This window comes from Pseudorasbora parva, chromosome 12 (genome assembly GCF_024679245.1).
Source record: "Pseudorasbora parva isolate DD20220531a chromosome 12, ASM2467924v1, whole genome shotgun sequence".
NCBI lineage: Eukaryota > Metazoa > Chordata > Actinopteri > Cypriniformes > Gobionidae > Pseudorasbora > Pseudorasbora parva.
Genome location: NC_090183.1, coordinates 45,105,054 through 45,131,363, shown reverse-complemented (window position 1 = coordinate 45,131,363; position 26,310 = coordinate 45,105,054). Strand labels below are relative to the sequence as shown.

At 42.0% G+C, this 26,310-nt stretch overlaps 2 protein-coding genes and 1 long non-coding RNA gene across 4 annotated transcripts in view; 1 reads left to right on the top strand and 2 right to left on the bottom strand.

The window, feature by feature from the left end:
• Window positions 1–4,843: 4,843 nt before the first annotated feature.
• On the bottom strand, window positions 4,844–7,740 carry LOC137093720 (uncharacterized). The gene is made up of 3 exons (XR_010908552.1): window positions 7,463–7,740; window positions 6,150–6,240; window positions 4,844–6,054 (listed from the first exon to the last, which is right to left on the bottom strand). It is a non-coding gene; the product is annotated as an uncharacterized lncRNA (long non-coding RNA).
• Window positions 7,741–10,797: 3,057 nt separating this feature from the next.
• On the top strand, window positions 10,798–18,824 carry rps10 (ribosomal protein S10). Its single transcript, XM_067460480.1, has 6 exons — window positions 10,798–10,899; window positions 11,861–12,010; window positions 14,552–14,726; window positions 16,917–16,994; window positions 18,583–18,638; window positions 18,746–18,824. The coding sequence occupies exons 2-6, from the start codon at window positions 11,861–11,863 to the stop codon at window positions 18,785–18,787; spliced, it is 501 nt and encodes a 166-aa protein (XP_067316581.1). The 5' UTR covers window positions 10,798–10,899; the 3' UTR covers window positions 18,788–18,824.
• Window positions 18,825–23,979: 5,155 nt separating this feature from the next.
• nudt3b (nudix (nucleoside diphosphate linked moiety X)-type motif 3b) overlaps window positions 23,980–26,310 on the bottom strand; it is a 16,996-nt gene continuing 14,665 nt past the window's right edge. For both annotated transcript variants that reach the window (XM_067460467.1, XM_067460468.1), the window contains one exon: window positions 23,980–24,465. In XM_067460467.1, the coding sequence (XP_067316568.1) occupies window positions 24,269–24,465 (197 nt within the window). In that variant the 3' untranslated portion in view covers window positions 23,980–24,268. The remainder of the gene's footprint in view (window positions 24,466–26,310) is intronic.

Sequence of the window (26,310 nt, the reverse complement as noted above, 5' to 3'; positions counted from 1 at the left end):
ATGATGCGGCTGCCTGCCTGTTGTTGTTGAGTCCTGCAGAAAGGAATGATTATAATGCATTGGTAGGGGCTCTTCATAGACGGTTTGGACAATGTAGCCAGCCTGTCCTTTTAAGGACAGAATTTCATAACAGACGCAGACGACAAGGTGAGCCCCTCCGCATTTTGGCCAATGACATTGAATGCTTATGTAAACGCGCCTATGCTGAAATGCCACCATCAGTCCAGAATGAGCTTGCTAGAGACAGATTTATCCAGGCGCTCAGCCCAAGAGAGCTCCGTATACAAACGCAGCTGGCTCACCCAATCACACTGAGTGAAGCGCTGGAACTGGCTATTGAAAGGGAGATTTTAGGGGCTGAAATTGATGCGAATGAGGTTACTCCAATAGTGAGAGCGGCAGAAATGACTGGATTGAGCCAGAGGCCACCTGTGTGGATGGATAATTATACAAATGCTGCCACGCTGCACCCGGGCCGCTCCGCCTCAGAACCCCGCCCACGCCACCGACCTGCAGTTTGCTGGGGCTGTGGCCAAACAGGCCATCTGATCAGACAGTGCCCTAGGATTGGTCAAGTGCAGGGAAACGCCCTGGGGCCCGTGTAGATGGGGGGGCACGGGCCCGTGATGATATTTCCCATACCTCGCCCCTGGCTGAGGACGAGGGGCAGCGAGTGGAGGAAGGGATTAAACTGCGACCTACAGAAACTCTTATGGTAGTTGGCTGGTCTTATGTAGGAAATTTCTGCCACATACCCATTACAGTGGCAGGAGCCGCTTGCACAGCCCTTGTTGACACTGGATCAAATGCAACACTGGTTCGACCTGATCTTGTTCCTGTGGGGACAGCTTTGGAACCAACGTCTGCTCGCCTGAAAACTGTGACTGGTGACTTTGCGCCAATAAAAGGGAAAGGTCTCTTCCTGTTTGACATAGGAGGTCTGTGTGTGTCATTCCAGGCATGGGTGGCTGAAGTGCAGGACCACTGCATTCTAGGACTGGATTTCTTGAGGGCCGTTGGCTGTGTGCTGGACCTATGTAGGGACTTACTTACCCTCCCTAATGGCCGTTCAGTACAACTGACCCATCCTGCTACAAGTCTGACCCCAGTGCCTCTAGCTGTGTATTCAGCAGACACATCCAGGCATGCCCTCGGAGCAGAAAACCCAGCCGGTGCGCCAACACCCCTCTGTGTGGAATCACCGCCCATTAGTTTGAATTGTTACGCACACCACACCCCCGATTATAAAGCTGCATCCCCTCCCTCCTTCCTTTCGCCAACACATGATGACTATTGTTTGGACAGTGGATTGAGCAAAGACGAGAGAGAGACTCGGATCTCGGCTGTGAGAGACATTTGGTCCAAAAACTGTGATGGCTTAAGTGAGGAACAAAAAGTGCGCTTGTGGGAAGTCATGGAGGATTTCAAGGACATTTTTGCCCTTAATGAGAAGGAAGTAGGCCTAACCCATTTAGTGCAGCATGTTATTGACACAGGAGATGCCCGCCTGACAAGAGTAAGGCCACGTCGTCTCCTCCTTGCTCGACAGGAAGCTGCGGATAAGGAGCTGGAGGAAATGCTGCAGGCAGGTATAGTGGAGCCCTCAGAGAGCCCGTGGGCTTCAGCAGTTGTCATGGTGCCGCGGAAAAATAGTCCCAGATGGCGGTTCTGCATAGACTATAGGCAGCTCAACAAAGTTACGAAAAAGGATTCATATCCTCTGCCTAGAGTGGATGAGTCCCTCGACTTGGTGGCCGGTTCTTCCTGGTTCTCCACCCTTGACTTGAGGAGCGGCTACTGGCAAGTGCCATTGTCTCCTGAATCTGCTCCCAAAACTGCATTCCGCACAAATAGGGGTCTCTGGCAGTTCAAGGTCCTCCCATTCGGGCTCTGCAATGCTCCTGCCTCGTTTGAACGGCTCATGGACAAAGTGCTGGCAGGAGTTCCTCGCCGTGAATGTCTTGTATATCTAGATGATCTATTTGTCCATGGTGAGTCGTTTGATGAGGCCCTTGACTCCCTCCGTCGGGTGCTAGAAAGAGTGGCAGCGGCAGGCCTGAAACTGCATCCAGATAAATGCCACTTCATGAGGCGGGAAGTTGAGTTCCTTGGACACAAGTTGGGGAGGGAGGGCATAGGCACCCTGGAGGACAAAATTCACACCATTAGAGACTGGCCAACCCCTACAGACCTGAGACAACTGAAAAGTTTCCTGGGACTAGCCTCTTACTACAGGAGGTTTGTAAGGGGATTCTCAGGCATAGGGGCGCCCCTCTTTCACCTACAACGGAAAGACCATGCCTTTGTCTGGACGGATGAGTGCCAGAAGGCGTTTGATACCCTTCGGCTAGCTTTGATTGAAGCTCCAGTTCTCGTTCCACCTGACACAAAACTGCCTTTCATTTTAGACACAGACGCAAGCAATGTCGGCATGGGCGCGGTTTTATCGCAGGAGAGACCAGACGGAGAGAAGGTGGTGGCATACTTTAGCAGAGTCTTTAATAAGTGTGAGAGGCGCTATTGTGTCACCAGACGTGAGCTCCTTGCAGTGGTAATGGCAGTGAGGCACTTCAAATACTACCTCTGTGGTGCTCCATTCACAATAAGGACAGACCATGCTGCGCTCCAATGGTTGATGTCCTTCAAGGAGCCTGAAGGTCAAGTAGCCCGGTGGCTGGAAGAACTCCAGTCATTCGACTTCACAGTAGTTCATAGACCCGGGGCTAGCCACACCAACGCCGATGCTTTGTCACGTCGCCCCTGTGCTGCCGAGGGCTGCCGTCACTGTGAGAAAAGAGAGACACAGGAGAGGGAACTGTGTCTGGAGAACGAGCCGGCACAGCCTTCATGTGGGGCACTGAGGGTGGTTGATGCACCAGAGTGGAAATATCAGCAGGAGCAGGATGATGATTTGAAACCAGTGCTGCGCTGGCTGGAGGCACAGCGGAGACCCAATTGGGGGGATGTTACGGGGTGCTCGTTGGTCACAAAGGGACTGTGGTCAAAATTCAACACACTGCGGCTGAGCGAGGGAGTACTCCAGCGGGCATGGAAGGAGCCTGCAACTGGGGAGGACAGATGGCAAGTGGTAGTGCCCAAGACACTGAAGGAAGCAGTGTTAACTGCTTGTCATGGGAGTACGGGGTCAGGCCATTTCGGGGTGTCCAAATCACTCCGCCGTCTTCGCCAAGGGTTCTACTGGGGTCAGCACAGAAGGGACATGGAGGATTTCTGCCGCAGATGTGATGTCTGTGCAGCTTACAAGGGTCCGCTTGATCAGTCTCATGCCAAACTTCAACAGCAGGCTGTAGGAGCACCAATGGAAAGAGTAGCTGTGGACATCATGGGCCCCTTCCCTGTTACGGAGAGAGGTAACCGGTTCATTCTCACCGCAATGGACTATTTTACAAAGTGGCCAGAGGCCTATGCGATACCAAACCAGGAAGCAGAGACAGTGTCTGATGCACTGGTGGAGGGGATGTTCAGCAGGTTCGGTATGCCAGAGATCATTCATAGTGATCAAGGGAGGAATTTTGAATCCAAGCTGTTTACGGCCATGTGCGAAAGGCTTGGCATAGAGAAAACACGCACAACACCCCTGCACCCCCAAAGCGACGGCCTGGTGGAAAGATTTAACAGGACCTTGGCCAAGCAGCTAGCCATCCTTACAGCTGACCACCAGCGAGATTGGGACACTCACCTCCCTTTCGTTCTCATGGCCTACAGATCTGCAGTACAGGACTCCACACTATGCACCCCTGCATTGCTCATGTTGGGGCGTGAGCTACGGACCCCCCCAGAGTTGTTGTTCGGGAAGCCCCCAGATACGCCGAGTGTACCAGCTGGACCAGAGTATGCAAGGCAGTTGCAGGATCGGATGGAAACAGCCCATGTGTTCGCTAGGGAGCAAATGGGAAAGGCTGGCATGAGACAAAAGAGGAACTATGATGTTAGAAGCAAGGGCAGGGACTTCCAGGCTGGTGAGTCAGTTTGGGTGTATAACCCGGAAAAAAAAAGAGGACACTCCCCGAAGCTTGACTGCCACTGGGTGGGCCCCTGCTTGGTTCTAGAGAGGGTGGGAGAGGTAGTGTATAGGGTGCAGATGCCGCCTAGAGGCAGGAAGGTAGCCCTGCACAGAGACAGACTGGCCCCATACAGAGGCAACCTGACCGCCTCTTTCGAAAAGCGGAAAGCCAGCCCCCTTGCCTCAAAAAACAGTGTTGACCCCGTGCCCACGCCCCTCACCTCAGTTGTTCTTGAGTCCCTTGCCCTAAACACCCCACATTCAGCCACCTACCTAGAACTTTCCCCTGCTTCCCATGTCCCAACCCCCCATACTCTTGCAAGCCCACACAGCAAAAAACATGTTGGGAGATTTATCACCACGGGTGTTAAAATTATCACTTTCCGGGTGAACATACAGGTCCGTCTTTGCTAGTGTTAAAACAACACTGACGAAAGTGTTCGTTATACAAACACTGTGTTAGTGTTTCTTTTTAGTCACTCAAGGTGTTGAGAAATGTATTACTCATAAGTGTACATTTAACACTTTATGGTGATTAATCTCACACACCCAGTGTATTTAATGTTTATTTAATGTAAATACTTAAATACTAAAATGGCACTGTGAAATTTAAAACAATGAAATTTAAAACAATTTATATATATTATTTTATTTTTTCTCCAAAAAAATCAAGTGACTACAAATTTATTTGAATATTTATTGAAATTGTAATATATCAATTCCATTACATTTATGTATTTGGCAGACACTTTTATCCAATGCGACTTACACTGCATTCAATACCATTTTTAATAAATAAAAAAAAAACATTTTTGTCAGTTCTTGCTTTCGCCGGGAATCGCTACAGTAAAGCCATTGTTGTCACACATACAATTGAATAAAACAATTTCTTGTTATACTCCAATGCTATAACATCTTACCATGATAAATCTCTACTGCGTTTCAAACAAGATTAAACAAAGAAACATTCCTCAAGTAATGTTTTAATTGAAAATACAAAAATTCAACATTGTATATATTAAATCAACCTTAATGTTAAAGGGTTACTTCAGCGATTAGCATATGGCTTTGTATCAGTAGAAACCCTGGAGTATATTCAAATGATTGTGCTTTCCCCCCTCATATCTCCCTGAGACGAGAGATTTATGCATTTTATTTCTGGAAAAATTCCTCCTATGATGCAAATTGACGATTTTTGCATCATAGGAGGAATGTTTGCCCAGAGGCTAAAGACTACAGCCAGCAGAGGGAGCTATTTCCGCATGTTTTGAATCCGCGCGTGGGGGATGGGCGGTTACACTCAGCTTGCAGGGAGAGCTCAGCAGGCAGCTACAGGATCATTTAAACGGAGCTATGGTGAGCAATGTAAGTCTTTTAACTTCTCAAATTAATTTCTATGAAAGTTAAGCTTGCAAAGGCATGAACTGAAATGCGCCAGACTGAACTCGCGTTATGAATTTATGCCGCGAGTGTAGTCGCGATTACCTCAGCTCTCATCACTCCTGCAGTTAGTGCTCAGTGCTGTGATATACTCGCGCGGTGACTCACTCATTATATTGAACAGACACGTTCAGTTTTTAATTGTAGTGTCTTCTCTAACTCAGTAATGAAGTTGGTGGCGTTGGGAGTGGCCTCACAGGGCAGCGAAGCATTCTGGGAATTGTAGTCTTTCATCCCCATGGGACAAAAATACATTTTCTGTCTTTTCTCAGTCTAGAAGTCACCAAATTCAAAAATAATTTCACATTTCTACTGCATTGATGACCCAGTTTAAATACAGATTCATCTTCCCAGCGCTGAAATAGCCCTTTAAAAAACTGTCTGGTTTGTAATTCATTCTGATAAAAAATACTATTCCTTTATAAATTAATACATTTACATTTGGCAGATGATTTTATCCAAAGAGACTTACATTGCATTCAATGTACGCATTTTTACATTTTGTCAGTTCTTGCTTTCCCAATTCATCGATCCCACGATCTTGGCGTTGATAGCGCTCCTCAAAATGATCCAAACACATAGTATCGTTCCTGTTAAAGAGACACATTTGGTTAAAACAAACACATTAAAAAAATCTAACATATAAAGTTTCAAACATCTTCAATCAACAAGCAGAGATACTTACATAGCCTGTCTTCCTTTCAGGATCGTTTAGGTTTGTAGAGTAATAATGCCAAGGGCATACAGCATAGATTGTGGCCTTAAGTGGTTTCCTTCTGCAATAATAAACAATATTCCATGAAACAAAAATCCTCCAAAGCAGAAAGCAAACTAAAAGACTCAAAATAGTCAGGTCACTTTGTGTTTTACTTCAGGTTATCTTTATACCAACACATAGCAAGAAAATGTTATATTCAAAACATAAGCACTACTGTTACAGATTTACAATGCTACAACTAGAAAAGGCTAGAACTAAGTTGTACAGAAAAAATCGCGCATGGAAGGGCACTAATGCATGTCTGCTCAACTAATACAAAATAAGACGAAAAATGTCAAATAGTATGAGTGTGCAATGTCGTGGAATGTATACGCCAAAACTCATTTCGGCGTGCATATGACACGCTCTCTTGGGTAGGTTTAGGGCAGTGGGGTGGGGGGTTCGTATGTATAATACGCCATAAATTGCGTATCATATGCACGCAAAAAACAGCGTATCATATGCACGCCAAAATGAGTTTTGGCGTATACATTCCACGACATTGCACACTCGTACTCAATCTTGAGTTTCTATATGACTGAAGCAGTTCATGAAGAAAAGCGTGTCCTACGATGTTTTCGACATTTTGGAGCGCTGTACAGAATGGTCGGCGTATGTTATCAAAGTACAACGAGAAGATTGCTAGAACACACAGAGCATTTCACTCGCAAAATGTTGCAGGCCGATCAGTATGCGCAGCGCCGACAATGATGGACCGTGCTATCCGTGGGTGCTCGGCCAGGGATCGAGCCCCGGCGTCACACAAGAAAAAAAATAATAAGAGCAATTAATTCATTCGATTAACGTCTGCTTTCTCATTTGAATGACATTTCAAAACACCAGAATTAACTCGTAGTTACGGGGTGAAAGATATAAACGGTCTTATAAAGGTTGGAAGCCCTAAAGATACTTAACGTTATGCCAAATGAGAAGAAATAACTATCCAAGTCCAGTGAGTTAAAAAATGACACATAATGTTAATGCTGCTACATTATTACAAAATTAATACAACGAAATTAAGTCACTTACGTAAATCTCGTCCTCCATTAACGAATTTAGTGTGTTAGTGGGGGTTATTCAGTTATGTTAAACTGAATGGCGGATCAAAAGCGCGCTAAATTTAAACTGAGGTAAAAAAAAAAAAAACGCTAAGAGTTAAGTCATCCACATCGGCTACGTTACTCATTATACAAGCTCATTAATAAATCACAAGTTGATAAGATAATAATACTATACTATACCTTGTCCTTGTAACCGTTGTGTGTGCAGGGAAATCCATAAAGATGGAGGAAGGATGAGCTGGGAAATTTAAAATGCTCTGCACATGCGCAGATGTTGATTGTTAACACCCAAAGGAAACACTGTGCTTTATCACCCAAAGGAAACACTGTGCTTTAACACTAAACAAGTGATAAAGCATATAATATTTGTAAATTAACACCAGATTTTATCACTAGATGCCCAACACCAGGTTTTTATCCCTCAGTAATTTGCTGTGCAGACGCTCAGCTTGATAGGCGGCCAAGGAGGCAGAGGCGCCTGCCTGGACACCTTAAAGACTTTGTCTGCCCCCTCGCGGAGGAGGGTTCTTCTTATTAAGGGGGGGGGCAGTGTAATGTCATTTAAAATGCTGGAAGACATTAGTTAAAGTGTTGATGGTTAACAGTGTTCATTTAGTAAGAAGTGGTTCTAACTGTTAGTGCTCGTTCACTTTAAGGGGTGGAGTTCCAGCCGGGGGGGGGGGCTAGAGTGGGAGTTGAGAGAGGAAGCGGGTAGTTCAGAGAGAGAGAGCACGGGTGATAACGCATGTTGTGTACGGCGTGGGTTGCGGCCAGAACAGTAACCCAGCAGTTCATTAATAAAGTATTCGAACGATATCGAACAAGCCTGGTTATTATAGTAGTGGGACGCTACTCGTAGTATGTTGAAAAGAGTATTCCAAAGATTCCCGGATGTTTTACTATTTCCGGTCAGAATTCCAAGTATGGATCGATCCGATGGACACTCTAAGCCGCCTTTCTGATATTACCCATAACGGCTGATATTACCCAGAACCCCTTGCGAGTTGGACGAGGATTTGACATAGACAGTAAAAGAAATGGACACAGCGACCCCATTGACGTCTACGGCTAAATAATGAAGTCAACCTAGGGGCACTCACTTCCTGATGGCTGAGCGAACTGCGCAGACTCAGACTGAGCTTGACGACGTAGATGTGACGTGAGCCTCCTGTCTGACAGCTGTAGGTCTTCTAGTAGATGTGGAAAGCGAAAGCTGAATCACGTTGTTTAAATATTTTCTCCCGTTGCTTTTGGCTCACTATGGGCTTCTCCCCATTCTTCTCCCTTGACTTTATCAGACTAGTCTCCAGGACATGTCTCCTCGTCCCCCCGACTGTCTCATAGACAGTAAAAGATTGCCTGCGAGCGTCTCCTCAGGTCTATACGGTAATTTCTCAACTGTGCGACAGGGTCGCGTTGGTTATGACGCAATCGTTAGCCTAATTTTACAAAAACAGCTTCTGCGGGGCGATAGTGTAAGATACAAGGTAATGGAGCCTTTTATACATTGTCGTGTTTCTTTAGAAATAAACAATGGACAAATGGAGTCTTTAAACGTCTCAGATGTAAAGTTATTCACTGTCAAAGTGACTCAAAAATGAATGGGAGTCAATGGGATGCTAACAGCAGGTGATGGCTTGGTTAGCAATGGCAGCCCCTAGGGGTGGAACGCTTTCCGAGCGCTAGATTACACCCTTGGGATTTGATTAGAAAAAAGCGTTTAAAAACTACAAACATGACGGATGTGCGAGTCCGACGGTTAAGTAGAGAGGTTTAGATAAAGGTGTTTGAGTGACCAATTATCAATATTTAACCTGACAAAAGTATATTTATACTTTTTTATTTATTTATATTTATACAGTGTTGTCCACATTATATTTCATCTGCAGCAGCATTGTAAACTTTTGTGATGACACTTGGCCATTAAATTTTAAATGCATCATTATATTTAAACTGCAAACACACGAGGAGAGTCTGCATTAAAGACACACAAATGGCAGATCAACGAGCGGCTACATTTCTCTCCGATACGGTAGGACATTACACTGAATGTGGAGGAATTGAACTGTGACGAATCTGACGATGCCTTACAGGGCAGTTAAACGATGACGGGATGCACGTAACTAGGCGACAGAGTCCGTTAAAGATGGCGAAGTAGTCCCGATCCCGAAGCTTGCATTGCCTACTTTTCAGTACACACTCAAAAGTATATACTTTTTCTTCTCTAAAAGAGTACATAGTTTTAGAACGGAGTATAAGTAGGCGAATTGGGACGCATCATAATATTCACTGAAAGGTCATATACCTTTTCACTGCTAGATGAAGGGAGCTTTTAAACAATGTAATCTCTCTTATAATATAGGCCTACTTTCAAAGGTCAGCCTAGAAACGCCTGTACCAAAGAGCAAGTATACCTCCAAAAAACTCGTAATAAGGTAACATTATTATAATCCATTAAATGCCATAAAGGTCAAATGCACATCATACATTGAGTGTTAAATTGCATGCTTACTTCTCATGTATGATGTATGTGGATGCCCTCTGTCACGACAGCGATCTGAAGATATGAAGAGCAGAGGAAAAGAGTGACATCCTTTAGTATTCGGGCTGTTGTTGTGGACTTGATGTCACAACAGGACAGTATTTATAGTCAAAACAGGCAATGCCTGAATTGTACTGGTCACTGTTTTGCATGCATACAATGATTTAGGACTGATGACATGCATTGCATTTGCAAATATGCAAATAGGCTACCATACATTTATATACACAGCATGAATTATGCAATTCCAATAGTGCAATTTATTGTCTTTTTTTCTGAATAACAAGAAGTAAAAAATTGCTCTCCTCATTTGTAAATCGCTTTGGATGAAAGCATCTGATAAATGATTAAATGTAAATTAATTGTTGCCAATGGCAACACTGTACCATTGGGGCTTAAAAGTAATGCTTTACAGTATTGTGGTACTCCTTAAATTAAATAGCTAATTGCTCTTATGAAAAGTAATGTGTTATGTTATACTTTTGCATTATTTTTTCCCCCCTAGACTGGGCTTACTTGTTTTTAATAACAGCAATACAGTTATTTTTTGGCAAATGTACAGGTCCTTTCCCACCAAAAGTAAAATGAATAAGCCTCAGGCTGGAGGAAATGTAAATGTATGTAACATTTCGTCTGCTGCCATTCTGGATTGAAGACTAAATCAATGAAAAAACAAGTGTTATGCTTGTCTAAAGTAATTTGGATCATTGGTTAAAGGGACAATTCACCCAAAAATGCAAATTCTGTCATTATTTACTCTCACATTGTCCCAAACCTGCATGAGTTTCTATGTTGTTGAACACAAAAAAGAGGATATTTTGAAATGATTCAGGCCCTTCATAGATATGACAGATTGTTGTATTTAAAAATTTCAGGACTTTGCCTCCTCATTTTAAAACACCACTGCGCATATATTGTCTATTTTTTTCACGATTTTTTGACTAACTAATAATACCTCCAGTTCAGTAGATGGCGCTGCGCGCTGCACACGTGACTCTATAAAGCGCGGCGAAAGAATATCGGAAGAACAGCTGATGACGTTCTTTCCGGCTCCGGTCTCTCAGCAAGCGTAAAGGTAGGCCGAGACAAGAGCCGAAAATCCGTTCAAAATCTTCATCATCTTAATATTTAAAGTGTCATTTCATGCGGATACGCTTTCAATAAACTCCTAACAGTTAATATATCTTAGTCTTGGGTAAACATGCCGCGGAGAAACGCTATATTTGAGTCATTCTGTGTTCCTGTCAGGCGCGAGAGTGTTGCAGTCGCCACAGTAACAGACTGTCGTAAATAACGCTAAATAAACGATTTGTGCTTGTTGTTTCATACGAGAAGTTATTTAAACGCCAATATCTTGTAAACTGGTGTATTATGTGCTACTGAAGAGTCGCGCAGGATGTCATCTCAGTAAAAGGACCGTGTTTTACTAACATGTACACACTGTTATACTTGAATATGGTCGTTTAATATGATAGCACATTAAATGATCATATTCAAGTATTACAATATCATATTAACCAATGTCACTTAACTGTATGTGGCGCTCCGTTGATTTATTGATGATATTTGATCAAAATACATGTCATTTTACTCTGTCATATTTATAATATTAATCTGGTAAGCTATGTTAAAGAATAGCTGGGTCTCAAGTGTTTGCTTAAAGGGATAGATCACCCAAAATGTTAATTTACTCACCCTCAAGTCATACTAGGTGTGTATGACATTCTTTCAGACGACTAAAATCAGAGTAATATTAAAACATGTCTTCGGTCTTTCAAGCTTTATAATGGCAGTGAAAGAGTACTTCCGTTTTGGAAGTAAATAAAACTGCAACTATCCGTCATAAAAGTGCATTCATCCATCATTTATTTGAAGCTGGTACGATATGCCAAAGAATATTTGTTTATGGCAAAACTGGTTTCTGTATCATACTGATAACTGATCAAATATACCTTGAGTGCAATGTGTCACAAAACCATGATATAAATATCATAGCTGTAATAATAAAGCATGCTTATGATTGTGTTTCTCTGCAGATGTTGATGCCCAAGAAGAACCGCATTGCTATCTATGAGCTGCTCTTTAAAGAGGGCGTCATGGTGGCCAAAAAAGATGTGCATCTGGCGAAACATCCAGAGCTCGCAGACAAGAACGTGCCTAATCTTCACGTGATGAAGGCCATGCAGGTGAGTCCGTCTGACCTCCATTACTTGTCCACAATCACACACACACTTGTGATGGTTCATTGATTCAGTGAATACTTCACAACTGCTATAAAGAATGAGTGTAATCTGGATGTACTACATTTGCCATGCTGTCATTATCATGTGACCCACCAGCATCCATTTGATCTTTATCATCCTTATTGAACTTTCTTTTTTAAGTTTTCTGGATTCCATTTTAATGGTTTAATTCAATTGTTCATCAAAAAAAGCATGTCTAATTAAAGGCACAGTATGTAAGATTTTTAGATTACCGTATTTTCCGGACTATAAGTCGCTCCGGAGTATAAGTCGCATCAGTCAAAAAATGCGTCATGACGCGGAAAAAAACATATATAAGTCGCACTGGACTATAAGTCGCATTAGGGCAGAGCTGGAGCCGCGCGCATGCGAGCACCCGCGCGCGCATGCGAGCACCTGCTCGCGTGCACTCGCTCGTGCCCGCTTCACTGCATAACCCGAGCAGAAGAAAGAAAGTTTGAAGTGAGTGAGAAACTTGTAAGGGACTGGCGAAAAGCAGAGGTTACTTTAATTGTGATGAGGAAGAAAAAGAAATCTACTTGCGGACTGTAAGCAAGATGGCCAGAGCTGAAGGAACGAGTCCACAGAGGCTTGAACTCCCGCGCGAGACGAACGCTGTGAGAATCGTTCTCCGCTGCATATTTTACAACATGCTGTTTGTATTTTGCAGAATAAGATTTTCTTTATGGGGGCATTTTGTTTGTGTTCAGTCTTTCTAAGTTGTTGTCTATAAGTAAATATTAGGCTACAGGAGCAGCATAGAGCGCATTCTCGCGGCTATATGTTTATTCTTGTCAGTCAGTATGAATTAAATTTGATATATAAGTCGCACCTGACTATAAGTCGCAGGACCAGCCAAACTATGAAAAAAAGTGCGACTTATAGTCCGGAAAATACGGTAAAATATCCAAAAATCACTACATATTTTTTATGACTTTTCTGCATCATCCCAAAGTTTCCAAAAATATTTAAATCCTGAGAAATTAGTGATTCTTTAACGAGGACACGGACCGTGTGTCGCCTCTCATTGACATCATCCCCGCGTTACTCTCCGGTGTTATTGTGTAGAGTAATACATGGAAACACAAAGCAGTTTTAATATCTGATGTGTTTTATTAGACACTGTTTGGGTCATTGGTGGACAGAAACTAATGATTGTTCTCCAGCTCAACACAGTTAGTCTTATTGTTTAAATCTGGTGTTGATTTACCGCACAGAGTAGCATGTTTTACCGCCTAATATGATCTCGCTCACTGCAGTGCGATGAGCTGACATGGTCACATTATAACGTTCTTTTAACACACTCAGATGTGTGTGATATGATAAAACAGTCAAGACATGGCTTTGTTTTGAATAAGCTGTGAACATTTTCATTTTGTGCCTTTAATTTGTATTAAAAAGTCATACAACTCCCCCACCCCACGTTGAGGCGTCTCTAACTTCTACTGTACAACAGTGATATATTTCTGTCATAGGTTCTTCAAGTTAAGCCGAACTTTTATTTTGGCGGGTTGTCGTGAAGAGCTTTGAGTGTTTGTGTTCTGATCATGCCGATTAGTTTTTCTCAGATGGAACAAAATATTTTGAAGTGACTCTGGAGATGAAGTTCATGCTTTCATTTCCTCATATATGATGACATGTCCACATGTCGTCATATAGAGGCTGAAAACACCACAAGCTCTGTGTGTGTGTGTGTGTGTGTGTGTGTGTGTGTGTGTGTGTGTGTGTGTGTGTGTGTGTATATGAAGTTCATGTCCTCATGTAGAGGCTGAAAACACCACGAGCTCTGTGTGTGTATGAAGTTCATGTCCTCATATAGAGGCTGAAAACACCACGAGCTCTGTGTGTGTATGAAGTTCATGTCCTCATATAGAGGCTGAAAACGCCACGAGCTGAGTGTGTGTGTGTATATGAAGTTCATGTCCTCATGTAGAGGCTGAAAACACCACAAGCTCTGTGTGTGTATGAAGTTCATGTCCTCATATAGAGGCTGAAAACACCACGAGCTCTGTGTGTGTATGAAGTTCATGTCCTCATATAGAGGCTGAAAACGCCACGAGCTGAGTGTGTGTGTGTGTGTGTGTGTGTGTGTGTGTGTGTGTGTGTGTGTGTATGAAGTTCATGTCCTCATATAGAAGCTAAAAACACCACAAGCGTCACGTGTGGGAAATCAAACCGCACACACACACAACATGAGGATTCATATTTAAATATGCGCTTTAATATTCACACACACTATTCTATAATGTTATAGCTTCGTAGTTATTCCCAAATCCTCTCCTCAGGCCTCATGGGTGTGTTAAGTGTCCATTGCTCACTTCAGAATCTCACCGGAAGTAGGTCATCCGGGTACTTTATGCCGATTCTTTTATGAGTACTGTGGATTCAGACATGCTTTTGTTACGCACTGTTTTTCACCTGTGAAGTGTGAGAGCTCAGATGCAGCTAATGTGCCTGTATATTAAAACACTTGTTCCTCCCCAGTCTCTGAAGTCATGTGGGTACGTGAAAGAGCAGTTTGCGTGGCGCCACTTCTACTGGTACCTGACCAATGAGGGCATCCAGTACCTGCGGGACTTCCTCCACCTGCCCCCGGAGATCGTGCCCGCAACCCTCCGCCGCCAGACCCGCCCTGAGACCGCCAGACCCCGTCCCAAGGGTAATCTTGTTTGTGTTCTGTCTTTCTCAGTTGTTGTCTTTAAAGGGTTAGTTCACCCAAAATGAAATTTGTCATTAACTCCTTGCCCTAATGTCGTTCCACACCCGTAAGACCTCCGTTCATCATCGGAACACAGTGATATTTTATATTTTCGTCCCAAAGCATATGCAGTCTATGCCCACTTTACTGTCCATGTCCAGAAAGGGAATAAAAACATCATCACAGTAGTCCATATGAGACATCAGTGGGTTAATTAGAGTCTCTTGAAGCATCCAAAATACATTTGGGTCCAAAAATAACAAAAACTACGACTTTATTCATTGTCTTCCGTGTTCCTCCAAAAAGATTCAAATGGTTCATGAATCAGTGAATCGATCAATGATTCCGGTCGCCAATGTCACGTGATTTCAGCAGTTCGACACGTGATCCGAACTAGGGATGTTAACCGTTGACCGTATCAACGTTAACCGATCAAAGTTGTCGGTTAAAAAAAAGTGATCTCTAAATTAGGCTATTATAGACAGTGGACTATACTCTACAGTTAGGCGTCTCATTCCAAAATCTTTTTGTGTGAAGTGAACAAATCCCTCACACTCAATTTTTCACAACTCGCCTGTGTTTGTACTTAAAGGTGAACTATGTAGTATTTTTGCAGTAAAATATCCAAAAACCTCTAGTTCGGTGTTATATATTTTGTTCAGTTGAGTACTTACAATATCCCAGAAGTTTCCAACTATTTGTAAATTGTGAGAAAATTGCTATTTTAACTCAGGACCGGGACGTGTCAGCGTAGCGTTTGAGGGAGTCGCCTGTCAATCACCTCATATCTGCGTTACCCTCGGTTTCGGCTTTTATTTGGTAGGAGCGCTTTACTCTTAGCAGTGTGAACAAGTGAACGCACGGAGTAACGTCATAACATCGTTTTAAACACACTTAAATGTATCTAATATGATAAACAGAGCTCCATTACCTCATAATCATAACCGGAAGAGCGGATCAGTGCAGGCGCCCGGCGAATGTGTCCCGTCCCGTCATAATAAAAGTCCCGGTGCTCGCGAGGCGGGTATTTGTTCAACAATCGCTCCAGCGGCCGTGCTCAGGTCCACAACACTCGCTCCTGCTCTGCTTTAGACTACAGTAACGTTAATAACCGCATGCATGAACGTGATTTCTGCCCGAGTCCTATTTTCCACCGGCTGTGATCTGAAGACCACATCTCCCAAGATGCTGCGCTCACACTTGGCGTCATCAAACTACGATTTGTTTTGAATAGGCGCCCTCCAGTGGACGGAAAACTCCATAGTGCACCTTTAATAAACCAATAAAAACATTTGGCGCGATGTCACAGCGTTTGGGTTTGCACGCTCACAAGGTTTGGAAAAAGTGAACAGGCTAAAACACTCGAGGTTAGAGTCGGGGCAGACGACAGGATGAAGCGTCATTCTGCATAAGATGGGCTTCCATTTGGAAATATATTACACCTACATTTCAGTGGTAACACATAAGGTGTATCATCATCTTTCTTTATTATTGTCAGCACTACCTCAAACAGCACTACCTCTTCAGAGCTGTCATTTTCTTAAAAGAGCCGCCGCAATGTTTCAAATAAACTTCTAATGCTAGACAAATGCCTTTATTTTCAACGCGATCACTTAGTTTCGGAATGGTTTGGATACAAAGGCATTTGTGTGTCGATAACAAACAAGCTCCTCAGTGCCGCGTTTGCGGGACTCAGGTTACGCGCTGTGGAGGATTTTTAAAAAGTGATGAGTGGAAGGGAGGCGGCGGCGGCGCCGGGACTGTGTGTGTGTGTGAGAGAGCGGGAGGCAGAGAGATCATAGAGAGATGTGACAGAGTTGCGAAACAACAGCCGCGAGCCGTGCCTGCAATTATTTCAAATAGCGCAGCATATTTTAAACTAATTGGTTAACCGGTTTCATCCGGCTAATGAGGCCGGGATCAGAACAAGGTTCACACTGCATGACTATAGAAGAAGAAGAATCGCTGACAACTCGCTCTCTCCGGTGCGCAAACTACGCTTCCCAACCAAACACGTGCGATGTGACGAGTAAACAACGCGAGATCACACGTACGATAGACAGGAGTGCTCACGCGAGACTTGGAATTGCACCCCTGATGAATGCAGTCCGTTTCAAAGCCCGTGTCTAAAGTGTGTGTGCTGTTTTTCAGGACTTGAGGGAGAGAGACCGGCACGTCTGGCCCGCGGTGAGGGAGACAGAGATGCTTACAGACGGTCTGCAGCTCCACGTACGTACAACCACTTACACACACACTTACACTCTCACACACTCATATACTCACTCACTCATACACTCATTTATATACACACACTCACACTGTCACTCACTCATACACACACACTTTCACTCACTGTCACTCTCACACTCTCACTGTCTCTCACACACACTCACTGTCTCACTCACTCACACTTTCACTCACTGTCTCACTCACTCACACTTTCACTCACTGTCTCACTCATACACTCACACACACACACACACACACACTCACTCTCTCACTCATACTTTCACTCACTGTCTCACTCACTCTCACTGTCACAGTCACACACACTTACTCTCTCACACTCACTCTCACACACTAACTCACTGTCTCTCTCACTCACACACACTTTCACTCACTGTCACTCTCACACACTCTCTCTCTCTCTCTCACACACACACACTCTATCACACACACTCACTTACTCTCACTCACTCACACACACACTTACTCTCTCACACACACTTACTCTCACATACACACTCACTCTCTAACGCACACTCACATACACACTCTCTCTCTCGCACACACTCTCTCTCGCACACTCTCAATCTCTCGCACACTCACATACACACTCACTCTCTCACATACACTCTGTCACTCTCACACACACTTACTCTCACTCACTCACACTCACTCTTTCGCACACTCTCACTCTCTCGCACACTCTCACTCTCTCGCACACTCACATACACACTCACTCTCTCACATACACTCACTGTCACTCTCACACACACTTACTCTCACTCACTCACACTCACTCTCACATACACTCTCACTCTCACATACACGCACTCTCACATACACGCGCGCACTCACTCTCTCGCGCACTCTCTCACATACACACGCACTCTCACTCTCGCGCACTCTCACTCACACTTTCACTCACTGTCACTCTCACACACACTTACTCTCACTCACTCACACTCACACTTACTCTCACTCTCTCACGCACACTCTCTCACTCTCCCGCGCACTCACTCTCTCGCGCGCACTCTCTCACATACGCGCACTCTCTCACATACGCGCACTCTCTCACATACGCGCACTCTCTCACATACGCGCACTCTCTCACATACGCACACTCTCTCACATAGACGCACTCTCTCACATACACGCACTCTCTCACATACACGCACTCTCACATACACGCACTCTCACTCTCTCGCGCACTCACATACGCGCACTCTCTCACATACACGCACTCTCACTCTCTCGCGCGCACTCACTCTCTCGCGCACTCTCTCACATACACACGCACTCTCACTCTCTCACTCACACACTAACTCACTGTCTCACTCACACACACTTACTCTCTCTCTCTCTCACACACACACTCACTCTCTCACTCACATACACACTCACTCTCACTCTCTCACGCACACTCTCACATACACGCACACTCTCGCGCACTCTCTCTCGCACGCACACTCTCTCGCACTCTCTCTCTCACACACACACACACACTCTCTCACACACACACACAGACTGTTGACCTCAGCAGAATCTTTATCTGTGGCCTCTGTGTTAAACTAACACTGTGTGTGTCCCGCAGCCGGTGCTGATAAGAAGGCCGAGGCGGGTGCAGGTGCAGCCACAGAGTTCCAGTTTGTAAGTGTTTAATACGCTCCATCTTTAATGCTTGACCCGTTACACAAATGCGTTTGGATGTTGTGACGCTCAGCTGTTGCTCCTGTGTGTGTGTGTGTGTTTTTCAGAGAGGTGGTTTCGGCCGTGGTCGAGGACAGCAGCCGCAGTGATTTTCCACATTATCTGTACAATAAAGTTTCAAAAGTACTGTTGTGTCAAACTCGTTCATATATTGGTTGCTGGTACTTATGAATGCATTATATCTGATGGTTTAAATATCTTGCACACTTCTTGTGTTTTGGGTCCATTTTCCTGGAAAGAACCTGTCAATCTTAAGTGAGTTTTTTCATTAATTTTTTTTATTTCATGTATAAAATTATATTTAAAATGTATTTTATTTATACAATATATTTATAATTTATATATGTAATATAAATGGATTAAATGTAATATTTTAGTGTAAATTATATTATTAACTTATATAATTATGTAATGTTTAATATATAGTAATACAATTATAAATAAAAAAATTATACATTTATTAAATATATAATTTTATAAACAAAATATTAAAAATCTATTTTTATATGTAAAATATTTAATATTTATGTATAATTGTTAACTTGTTTTACATGGTTAATATTTATTAAATATAAATGTTAATATAATTATAAATAATACATTTTATATATATCAAATATGTATTATATTTGTTTAATTTATAAAATTATATATTTAAAATGTATTTTATAAATACAATTATTTTTTTAATTTAAAATTATTTTTTTAAATTCAATTGTTTGTTATGTATTAAAATTATACAGATTAAATGTAATTGTATTATATTTTTATATAACATAATTAATTTTGTATAAAATATAATAGTTTAATCTAGTTAATATAATAATACTAAATATATAGAATTATGCATATTAAAAGTAATATTAAATTGTATTTGTTTATATATAAACTGAAAATTGTTTATGTATTATAATTATAGATTAAATTTAATTGTGTGTATTATATTTTAATATATAACTATAGTTAATTTTATATAAAATATATTAATTTAATTACGTAGTTTAATAAAGTTAATATAATACTAAATATTTATAATTATGCATATATTAAAAGTATAATATTAAATTGTATTTGTTTATATATAAATTATTTTATTTTGTATATATAAATTGATATTTACATATAAAAGCTTGTTCTTACAAACCTTTCACTGACATAAATCAGGAATATGCAAAGCCATTACAAATGTGACGTTTGAGTGGACAAACTCAGTGAAACCTTGAGGTGAAATACTGGTGTTTATTAGTTGGCACATTTATATTACATTCTCATACTGGTGGATGTCACAATCCCAAAACGAAAAAGCAAAAGTATTCACAGCTTGTTTTGGAGCGTCAGGAGATTTCAGTCATAATCAAATCATCCCAATGACATACTTGACGAGGTCAAATAAAACGCAGTACATTCAGAGTCACACGGCCAATTTAAGGTGCTTTCCTTGAGGGTTTCGTCAAGGATGCGAGTAATTCACATGGTCTCTTATACCTCAAATGCAGCAGTTCAGATCTCACATCCTTGTTTCGTCTCAAAGGTGGTTTGAATCTCGTAGAAGTTGTTCTTTTATAAGTTGTTGTGCCATTGAAAAGGAGGTGTATACATTAGTATGGCCATTATATCAATCAAAACCGTATTACATGCCACACTAAAAGTGAATGACAGTAGTGTTGATGGATATTAATCAATCAGAGGCATGTAAATGTTCATTCACTTGTGTAGTCTTGGGTTCATTACTCACTTTGCAGTCTTAAAATGTACTTTATGAGGATCTTGCATCATAAATGCACTTCAAACTCCCAGAGGAGCAAATTGATGCAGGTTATAAAAATCCCAAACGTGTACCATATATCTACACCAAAACATCTCTCTAACTACAGTGGCTCAATATTCACAGTATTTTTGCTTTACAGAGCGGCTTCACGTATCGACATTTCAAAAGAAGAGATGCTTTTATACACCAACGCAACATCTGTTGGATCTGTGCACGCGGAGCATGATCTCTCAAAGTTAAGCGGCTGTAGACGTGGTCACTTCTAAAAGACGTTAAACCTCGAAATCCAGGATAAACTGACCTTCAGCAATCGTCACAAGAATATTAACGGCCAAATCTACCAATGGAAAAAATGAGTGCCCTCAAAAACATGATCATGCACATTGCGTTAAACTAATAATAATAATAAATGTAAACTTCTGCTAATAGCTAAAATGAACATAAAACCATTTTACTTCCTTAAATGTGATGTATATCCGAGAGTATATTCCATAAGAGGGAAGAAATGCCGATAATTGTGCATTTTTTCCTTCCTTGGAATAACATGAACTGTAAAAAGAATTGTATTTTCATTTAATGTGGTTCATAAACACTTTTACCTGGCAGGTAAAATTACAATATTTTTGGTAACACTTCATTTTAAAGTGATTTAGTTACTACATGTACTTACCCCAGTAAAATACATCAGAACATGTGCAACAATGACCAATAATAGACATTTCAAGATGATTGTAGGCAAAATGGCTGGGGGAAAAAAATCATACAGTCACTGATGATCACTTTTGACCAATAGGTGGCGTTGTGACCCAAGTGATGTGTTGTGGTCGGACTGAGGTGTCAATGACACATGCAAGGTTTTGGTGTCAATATGCCAGAGCATTGCAGAGATACAGCCTTAAGAGTCATTTTGGCATGGTCTGAAGATGATACGATTCAATTTTGGGGGAAATCGGATAAGCAGTCTAGGAGGAGTTCGAAAAAAGTAGGGTTTGAAATAAAATCAAAATGGCGGACAGGAAGTTCAGCCACATATGGCAAAATTGGTATCCATGTTCTCGGCCTGACCCAAATAATCCATTAAGGCCAGTTACAATAGGCAAATTTAATCAAGTTATTAGCATTTTTGGAAATTTAATTATCACTTTTAACCACAAGGTGGCACTGCCCCCGAAACTTTTTGAGTACTTTCAGGGCCTTAAGCCGAAGACAATACACCAATATCTAGCATTTTTAAACCAAATTCAAAATGGCCGACGTCTAATGTTCAACTCTTGAACGTTAGTCTACACTTTAATGATTATTGGCCAAAGTGTTCAAGAATAGCCTTTTTTTTAATCTCCAGACTACTAAGTGGTGCTGCAGAAATGCTGCAGGTCGCCTCAGGTCATGGCCGTCATAACGCACCAAGTTTGGTCAGAATATGCTAAAGCGTTGCAGGTATAATATATGCAGGTATTGCATTACTTTTTGTTGGCATAGTCTGAAGACAATCTGGTTAGATTTTTGGTGAAAATTGGAGCGACGGCCTAGGAGGAGTTTGAAAAGCAAAATCGGTTACATTTTTTAATGACGAACAATTGCGTCATAGGGTGCAATCGAATTGTCTTGAGCCAAGGAATCAGAGAATTTGGTTTCTAGCCCTTACAGCACAAACTTAAGTGCGGATATTTGGTGGCGCTAGAGGGATCGAGTGAGAGACTCCAAATTTGCTCATTTCAACGTTCCTGCAAGCGTTTCTATGAGCTGCCATAATTTTGGTGCTTGGCCCCTAATTGCAAGTAATCCACCTGAAACCAACCCCTAACCCTATAGTAAGTATATGTTCTACTCAGTGCTTATCTGTCAACTTCAAATAAAGGTGTCCATTACAGTGTAATTATGCATTTAAGTACTGCGTATTAATAAATAACACGTACTTACCATAGGGTTAGGAGTTGGTTTAGGGTCAGTTTATAACGTATTTGTAACATGTAATAAGGGCACTGTAAAATAAAGTGCTACCAAATAAAGTGTAACCTTGTTTTTTTTCTGCAACTGATTGCATTGAAAACTGAAAGAGATAGTTGACCCATAAATGAGCATGTGATGTTGATCTGATGACCATCTGAGATGTAGGTGTGTTTGTTTCTTCAGGAGAACACAAATGAAGATTTTAACTCAACCGTTGCTCGTATAATGCATGTCAATGGGGTGTATTTCTATGAGAGTAAAAAACACACAGACATACGAATCCATATTAAACCCTGAGGCTCGTGACGACACACTGATGTCTTAAGACATGAAACGATCACTTTCTGCCAGAAACACAACAGTATTTGTGTTATTTTTTACCTCATATCAGACGAATCTCATCTAGTATTCCCAGCGCCATTACTTCTGCCGGTCATAGATATATTTAAAGATACCTCATTAGTGTCTGAGCGGATCGGTCGAATGAGGCATCTATGTAAATATATCTATGATCACGCCGGGATTTTGACCTTCTTCGACGGAAGTAATGGCGTTGGGAATACAAGACGAGATTCATAAAAACATGAGGTGAAAAATAACACAAATACTGTTGTGTTTCTGGCAGAAAGCGATCGTTTCGTGTCTTAAGACATCAGTGTGTCGTCGCGAGCCTCAGGGTTTAATATGGATTCGTATATCTGTGTGTTTTTTACTCTCATAGAAACACCCCCCATTGACACGCATTATACGAGCAACGGCTGAGTTAAAAATCTTCATTAGTGTTCTCCTGAAGAAACAAACACACCTACATCTCAGATGGTCATCAGATCAACATCACAGGCTCATTTTTGGGGGAACTATCCCTTTAAGTGTGTAGAGGGAGGACTGTGGCACTTCTTGAAGTCAGCATGGTGTGCACAACCCATTTTACTTCCATATCATGAAAAGTGTGTGTGTTTCACACCAGAATGGGTCGAATGGTGCACTAATAAATTTTGTTTTCATGCTGACTTTAAAAAGTGCTACAGATAACCATGAACGCCAAACGTCCACCATGACATCACAGTATGATTAAAGGGGAAGTTCATTTCTGCATCACTAATTGCAAAAATAATATGCAAATTCAGTTCAAATCGATTGGTGCTGCTAATGGTTAAGAATTACACACAGGATCCATGTAAATTTGACAATATTAACTTCAAAGTCCTTCATTTACTAAAAAGTGCGCTTGTGGAATAGCGCTCCAGTCTAATCAGGTACTAGAATAAATTAAACGTGTTTTTGGAGGCCCATAAGTTATTTACAAGATGGCAAGACAAAAAAATGGTTAAGTTAAGAGCAACGATTGAACACGAAGTACGGGTTAAACATTCATCGCAACACACAAACTCATAAGACAAATAAATACCAGTGTTCATGCAAAACGACCACCATTCAGACGACTAAACGCTTCCCCTCACAGCCCGACGAACCCAAAGCTCGTTCGCAAATCCAGCGTGTAAAAACACAGAGCCACATGCTCACGAGCCGTGTGTATATTTTTACATCACAACAGTAAAAAGAAGTTCTTGCATTCATTTAATCGCACACTTGGGCTGCTAAAAGGACGTGGGTTTCATGCAACAGTCCGCATGAAAGGAGAATTAAACAGGGAAAAGCAAAAGCATTACATTTTTACAAAACATAGTTTTTCAAATATTCAGCCAACGCCTTTGCCGCCTTCGTGGCGCCTTGGCAAACCATTGTTTTTTTGTGTCTCTTTTCTAAAGAAAAAGAATCCAAATGAGAAGAGGATAATGAAAGTAAGAGCAAGAGTGGTGGAAGCATCCGGAGTGTCTGTGTTTTGCATTAGTTATCTGATATCAGAGACAGAGCTCTGGTTAATGCTGTAGCTGGGCGACATTTCTCCGCCTATCGTGGCCACCAGGGGCGTCCCGTTACTGTTCAGACAGCCTTCCTGTAGAGCCGTGAAGTAAGTGGCCTGCACTGGTTTGTGACACTGCAATACTTCTATGGCATCATCGATTTTGAACCATTCCCTTTTTCTCCCTGTCAAAAACAACAAAGACACACAGGTGTTATGAGCCAGACGGCATGAGTGCAATGCAACTGTTTGTGCGTCAGTCACAAACTTTGGGCTTTTGGACCTTTTAAGGTTTTACACACTTGCAAATCCAACAATGAGTGCGTTTACATGCACGTTCTTAAAGGGATAACACCGCTTTTTCATATTAATCTAGCGGTGAGACGGTATATGACCATCCAGTTTCTGTTCCTCTCAATTCCAATTTCATTTCAACTCCTACGGTGGCCGATTTAGTCCAAGATTAACACGGCAATCCCCCTCTTCACATTCGGCACGGTGCCATCGAGTGTTAAAACGCAAAAGGCGAAGCTTGAATTTACGGGTATGTCCCTCTTTGGCTACTGTACTTTCAAGATGGAGGGGCAACATGGCGACCGGCATTCGAACCCCTCACCCGTATGTGTTTTCAATGGCATATTATAAACTTACCAGAATACTTTATTACTTGAAAGAAGTAAATATACATTAATGAGCACAAATATTTTTGAAAGAACTAAGTGTTTTTAGCTAAGAATAAAACTAAAAAAGTTACACAGTGTAGCTTTAACTTTAGCGAGTTGATACATACCTCTCTCGTCTCAGTGTGTGCTCTTAATCTCTCTGACGCGCGGTGACGATCTGATAGCATTTAGCTTAGCCCACTAAGCCCAGTTCATTCACTATGGTAGCCCTATAGTACATTTTTCAGCCGGGACTTTTTACTGCGCCGAGTCGAAGTACTCTCAGAAGTGCTCTTCCGCCATACATTATAGTTCTCCTTTTTAATCCGCTTAGAAACGCACCACATTTTATTCTGTGTCAACATACTAGATCGTTCAACTACTCGTGTAACTGTATTTTTTTTATACGTGGATGTGTTTGGTTGCTTCAAACTTCGATCTCTGTTTGGTACCATAATTAATGAACTGGGCTTAGTGGGATAAGCTAAACGATATCAGATCGTCACCGCGCGTCAGAGAGCTCAAGCGCACACACTGAGACGAGAGAGGTGTGTGTCAACTCGTCTTAGTTAAGGGAATAAGATAGTTTAATATGGAAAAGCGGTGAAGTATCCCTTTAAGCCGATTATGCCTAATAAGCCGACAATGATCATGGTCATGTAAACGCGGTAACCTGTTTTCTTTTATCGGAGTAAGCTCATAAGCGCCGTGAGCATAAACCGGTCGGGAAAGGGAGTTTTTTTGCCGCTTACCTTGAGTTCGCGCGGCATGTAAACGCATTAACCTGCTTTCTGTCGGCTTATTGAAGTGCGCATGTGTGATAGGGGACAAAAACGCAAACTTAGAGCAGATTTAAACGCATCCAGACAGAGCGAGCGAGTGTTTTGCCTGAAATAAGGACATATATCACAAACACAGACTCGTTTAAGACCCAGAACATTGTAAAGATGTGTTCTCATCTCAAGCAGCAGAAGTAGAAGAGGTTCTGGAACTGATGAGGGTTAATATGAGCCGTAAATCTCCTGCTGACACGCTTTATTAACATCACAACTGACCTAACATTTGGAGTACTCAGAGTCAGAAACGGAAATTGTTATTTTTGACGTCACTACAAGGAAATAACCCGGTTTATTAATAAACTCATGTAAACGTGGAGGTTTGCATGTAAACGGGGAAAACAGGTTATCATCTTACTGGTGTGCATGTAAACCTGCTCAATGATATTAATTAGAACTGGCTCATGTAAAAAGCGCAACATTTATTTCCATCAGTGTTTAATCAAGATCTTGTATGGCCAAAGAGAGAGTCCAGCACTCTGTAACGTCTCCTCCAGCACATCCCAAAGACTTTCAATGAACTCAAGGTTTC